Genomic DNA, 5,713 nt, shown 5'->3' on the forward strand with positions numbered 1-5,713 from the left:
AAAGTCCATGTTCATACTCAAAAGCTATTTATTTATTTATATTTCTTTCCCCATGACTTTAAGCAGTTACCCCAGCCTCTTGTGTCTGCAGGACTGTGACCCTAACATCCTTGCCTTTGGAGAATTGGTTTGTCTGTGCCAAGTCTTTCCTCCACTCTTTTCTTTCAACTAATCTTCTTCTCTCCTCTTTCCCGACCCTAAACAGTAGTTGGCAGTTTAATAAATCATTCCTTGTCAAAACAAAAGAAAGATTAAAGGCATATTCCTGGCAGGCTGAGGTGACCTCAAAGTCCAGCCTCTGGGATTCACAGTGAGTTTGAGTTAGCCTGTGTTACATTAGCTACTACAAGAGACCGACCCTACAATCAATCATCAATCAATCAATCAACAAACAAATAAGTGGAGGAAGAAGTGGGGAGCCAATAATAAAACGAGAAGTAATTAAAAGACTGGCATGGTAGTGCACTCTTGTAATCCCAGCATTTGGGAGATGAAAGCAGGAGAGTCAGGAGTTCAAAGTCATGCTCAACTACACAGTTAATTCGAGGTTCTCAGGCCTATAGGAAACTGTCTCAACAGAAACAAAAGTAAGTAACTAGAAAAAGAAAACTTCGCAGGGGTTCCTCTTCAAGTCAGCAAGGGGAGCCCGCGCGGCTCCCTGTTAAATCCCCAGGAGTTGAAGGTTTCCTCTGCTGCCCGCCTAGCCTTTCCCCAGGAACTTGGCCGCCATCTCCCCTCCGTCCTGGGCCAGGGCTCTCAGGTGGGACGTGAGTGACAGGTCAACTTTGGCTCCCCTCCTCGCCCGGTGGCCGACTTGGTACGGTCCGCCCGGCGTAAGGCGTTCCCCGCCCCCCCCCCGCGCGTTCTCCCCAGGTTGGTTCGGCCCCCGTCTATTCAGGGGTGGTGCTTAGCCGGCGCCAGACCGACCCTCGGCTCCGGAGCGGCAGTGCCGTTCCTCTCGGCGCCTCCTCGGCTTCTCCAGCTTCCTCGGCTTCCTCGGGGACCGCGGACCCTGGTCTATGCCCGACTGCTGAGCCCGCTAAAGCCATGTCGACCCCGGCCCGGCGCCGCCTCATGAGGGACTTCAAGAGGTAACCCGCAGCAGCGAGGGCGAGGGCGAGGCGCTCGAGGGGGCGACCGGCCTGCCTGCCTGCCTGCCTGCCTGCCTGCCGGGGGGCACAGGGCGGAGCCCGGAGCGGAGCGCGGCGGCTCCGGGTGTGGTGGGGAGGGGGAGCCCGGCGGCGAATCGCGGGGCCGAGGGCAGCCTCCGTGTGTGTGTGTTTCTGAAGGTTACAGGAGGATCCTCCGGCCGGAGTGAGCGGGGCTCCGTCGGAGAACAACATCATGGTTTGGAACGCGGTCATTTTTGGGTGAGTCTGCCGGCCGGCCGGCGCCGGCGACCCGGGCGGGGAGGACCGGGACCGGCCCCTCGATGAGCCGCGGGGGGGAAAGGGGAAGAGAGTTGGGGTTGTTTGGGCCTAGGCGCCTCCCCGGAGCCTCTGCCTCTATTAGCTCGCTTCTCGCTGCCAGGGGAACCCTTTGGGGTTCGGGGGGGGGCGGGGGGCAGCCGAGGCGGCGGCGGCCTGAGCCGCCTTCCCTTACCCGGGACAGCGGTGCGCGATGGACGGGGCGGCAGGGATGGGAAACCTTGACAGAGCCGCCGCCTCCGAGGCTGCGGGGAGGCGGGGACCCTCTGAGCAGGCACTAACGGGCTCTTGTTTTTTGTTTGTTTGTTTGTTTGTTTTGTGTGTTGCAGGCCCGAAGGGACCCCGTTTGAGGATGGTAAGAGAGTTCCTTAGCCCACCTTTCAGAAGCCCACTCTTCAGGCGAAAGGGGGTCCCGGGTATCAGCAAGTGGTCCCCCGCTTAGAGAAGCAGCTTTGCTCCCCCTGCCTCCTCTGCCCACCAAAGGCTCAAGTGGAATTCAGTGTGTGGCTGGTTATTCTGGATAGTCCTAGGCTTAACCAAAAGTTCACTTTTTCCGTTTGTCTCCCCCCCCCCGCCCCCATTAATCCAGCCTGGGTGAAAGTAGTCACTTTTTAAAAGAAGTGCCACAGCGCTGGTATTCAGGGTTGTGGAGGTTTGAGCAGCCTTCTTGCTAACTTTAGCCCTCACAGAGATAATTCAGTGGGAAACCAGTCTACCAGAGACCATCTGGTCCACAAAGCGCTCCATCCCGAGGGCAAGAAGTGTGTTCAGCAGTGCTTACTGTGTGGTTGGTTTAGTGCTGAATGGATGCAAGATTCTCTGACATATAGTTGCCTGGCTTGAGCAATATCACTCAGAAGATCATCAGCCTCACTTCTTGAAAGATGTTCTTACATGCCTAATTTCAGTATAACATTGTTCCTTGATTTTTCAATTCATTTACAGTGTGTGCTTCCATTTAGATCTTCTGATTGATAATCTCAAAGCCGCTTGAGAATTTAGAGCCTCACCATAGCATCCGTTTGGCCAGTATCCAGTCTACTTGAATGTTGAGTTTATATCAAGAGGTGCATGAAAAACGATTTAGGCTTAACTTTTAAACACACATTAACTGCTCTTCAAAACTCGATATATTTATTGAATGCTGCCTTGGTGTTTTATGCCTTTAATTCTTGCGCTTAGAAGGCAGAGTGGGCAGGCCAGACTGTGGAGTTTGAGACTAGTCTAGTCTATTGTGTTTCAGGCCAGCCAGAGTTACATTGTGAATTCTTGCCTTAAAAATAAAACAACAGGGCTGGAGAGATGGCTCAGCGGTTAAGAGCACTGACTGCTTTTCCGAAGGTCCTGAGTTCAAATCCCAGCAACCACATGATGGCTCACAGCCATCCGTAATGAAAACTGATGCCCTTTTCTGGGGTGTCTGAAGACAGTTACAGTGTACTTACATATAATTAATAAAGATTTCTTTAAAAAAAAATAAAAATAAAACAACAAAGAAAAACCCCCTTCTAATTTGACATAATTACAGATTCCTGTGCAGTTGAGATAAATACTATTAAGGAGTCCCTGTAAACACTTACCCAAGTGCCATTACCTATTTGGCAATATCTTTTTTTTTTTTCCAAGACACGGTTTCTCTGTGTAACCCTGGCTGTCCTGGAACTCACTTTGTAGACCAGGCTGGCCTCAGATTCAGAAATTCACCTGCCTCTACCTCCCAAGTGCTGGGATTATGGTAATGAATGGCTACAATATCAGAATCAAAATTGGCAGTGATAGAGTTTTATATGGATACACTAAATTGTGTGTGTGTGTGTGTGTGTGTGTGTGTGTGTGTGTGTGTTTGGGTTTTTTGGATCTTTTTAAGGTTTAATTCAGTTAAAGGATGATTAGATCTTTTTGAGTTCTCTAGTATTTGGGGTACTTAAAACCTCAATTTTTTTTCTCAATGACTTTAGTAACGTACGAATGTGCACACACACAGACATACACCTTTAGTTTAAAAACATTTCTAAACCCTTTTCCTATATATGTTGCTGAGTCAGACTGCTTTTTCTTACTGCTAGTAACTAAATGCTGTGAGGTGAGTCAAAATCGGCTTATTCGGTAATTTATCTCAAATACTCAAGACATCCTTCAGAAACCATTGATGGGCACCAGAATACTAGAAGCTTTTTCTCTGCTTCACTGACTAGGTAAATGGTGCTGCTGTTTCATTCATGCTGCAATAAAAAGAAATGTCACAGGACTGAGTGATTCCAGGGCACACAACTTTGGTGAATTTAGTGTAAGAGTTAGTCAGACTTAACTTTCCTGTACTAGATTAGTGCTACTTTTTTTTTTTTTGGTTTTTTGAGACAGGGTTTCTCTGTGTAGCCCTGGCTGTCCTGGAACTCACTCTGTAGACCAGGCTGACCTCGAACTCAGAAATCCGCCTGCCTCTGCCTCCCGAGTGCTGGGATTAAAGGCGTGCGCCACCACTGCCCAGCCTGTATTTTTTGAGACAGGGTTTTTGCTGTGTAGCCTTGGCTGTCCTGGAACTCAACTGGTCCTGGTCCTCCTGCCTTTGCCTCGCAAATGCTAGTACCAAAGGTTGTGGCACTACCCCCTGGCTGGTATTAGCTAAGTCTTTATGGGTAAGTCTTATGTGTAGCCCAGTGGCTCTCAACCTTCTTGATGCTGCATCCCTTTAATACACTCCCTTAGGTTGTGACTCTCAACCATAAAATTATTTTTGTTACTACTTCATAACTGTAATTTTGCTGCTGTTGTGAATTGTAATGTAAATAAATGTGTTTTCCAATGGTCTTTGGTGACCCCATATAAAAGAGCCACTCAGTGGTACCCTCCAAGGGTCACAACCCACAGGTTGAGAAATAACTGGTGTAAACTGTTACAGCAGTAATGGGCTTTATTTTCATTGCCCCCCCCCCCATTTTGCGCAGACTGTTTTATCTTGGGCACCACTTATAATACTACATCATTTTGCTAAAGGCTGGCTACTTAAGGTTTCAAGAGTGGTCCTGATGGTTAAAGTAGTACGATTTGAAAAGGTACTTGTGGTATCCATTATCTTCCTGGATTGTTGCCTTTGATATTCCTGGCTTTTCTTTTTTGATGGTGTATATCTAGCTCTAACATGGCAGAGCCGAAAGGGGTTTAGCTAACTGACAGTAGCCATCTCTGACTCTGTAAAACAGGCTCGTACACAGGGACTGCTTCCTCCAGGATTTAGAGCTCTGACTAGCAAAAACAAATACTGGCCTTTCTTCATTACTTCTAATTACTTTTGGAGAATTTATAATTAGGGAGGAGATTTGGTAGAAATAACAGCTGATCTTGCTGTCTCAAACGTGTTTCCAAATTAAAAGCCCTCACACAACTTTTCTTTATTTCTTGGTAGACGTTTCTGAACCAGGTCCTAGTTAAAAAGAGGAAATCTGGAACAAAGAAAAAAATCGGTTTTTTGAGACAGGATTTCTTTGTAGCCTTGGCTGGCCTGAAACTCAGAGATCTGTCTACCTCTGCCTCCTAAGTGCTGGGATTAAAGGCATTTGTGCAGCACAGAAAAGGGCAGTTCAATTTAGCTTTGCATTATTTAAAATGAGAGAAAATATGTTCTAGAAAACTTCGACTACCAGAACATTGGTTTGGGTTTTTTTTTTTTTTTTGGTTTTTCGAGTCAGGGTTTCTCTGTACAGCCCTGGCTGTCCTGGAACTCACTCTGTAGACCAGGCTGGCCTCGAACTCAGAAATCCACTCAGAAAATATTTTGTTGCCAGGCAGTGGCAACATTTTAACAATTTTCTTAACAATGTTCTGATGCCTTTAATCCCAGCACTCGGGAGGCGGAGGCAGGTGGATTTCTGAGTTCGAGGCCAGCCTGGTCTACAGCGTGAGTTCCAGGACGGCCAGACTTCCACAGAGAAACCCTGTCTTGAAAAATCAAAAAAAAAAAGTTGAAATATCTTTGTATGTAAGCTAAATATAAAAGTTATGGGATATATTCTTTATCATATTCAAAATTATTGAGTGAGATAATTGTAGTCACTATTAATGATATATGTGACCTTAAGAATTTGAGTGTGTATATCTTTTCTTTTTAAAAAGGTCCATTAAGAGTGATGAATTTTCAGTCACCAAAAATTAAGTACATATAATTTTGCTTTTCCCTCCAGACTAAGTTAGTCAAATGACAAACATGAGCAGAAAGGTTTTCGACTAAACATGAACTTTTATTGTTTCTGTTTGTTTCCCCCTCCCCTCCCCTCCCCTCCCTCCCTCCC

The 5,713-nt window shown here is 46.8% G+C and overlaps 1 protein-coding gene across 1 annotated transcript in view; it reads left to right on the forward strand.

Annotated features, from left to right (window-relative positions):
• Window positions 1–862: 862 nt before the first annotated feature.
• The window catches only part of Ube2a (ubiquitin conjugating enzyme E2 A), a 12,131-nt gene continuing 7,280 nt past the window's right edge, over window positions 863–5,713 (forward strand). The window contains exons 1-3 of the mRNA XM_021187831.1: window positions 863–1,091; window positions 1,290–1,370; window positions 1,757–1,782. Of these exons, the coding sequence (XP_021043490.1) occupies window positions 1,048–1,091; window positions 1,290–1,370; window positions 1,757–1,782 (151 nt within the window). The 5' untranslated portion in view covers window positions 863–1,047. The remainder of the gene's footprint in view (window positions 1,092–1,289; window positions 1,371–1,756; window positions 1,783–5,713) is intronic.

This window comes from Mus pahari, chromosome X (assembly GCF_900095145.1).
Source record: "Mus pahari chromosome X, PAHARI_EIJ_v1.1, whole genome shotgun sequence".
Classification (NCBI taxonomy): domain Eukaryota; kingdom Metazoa; phylum Chordata; class Mammalia; order Rodentia; family Muridae; genus Mus; species Mus pahari.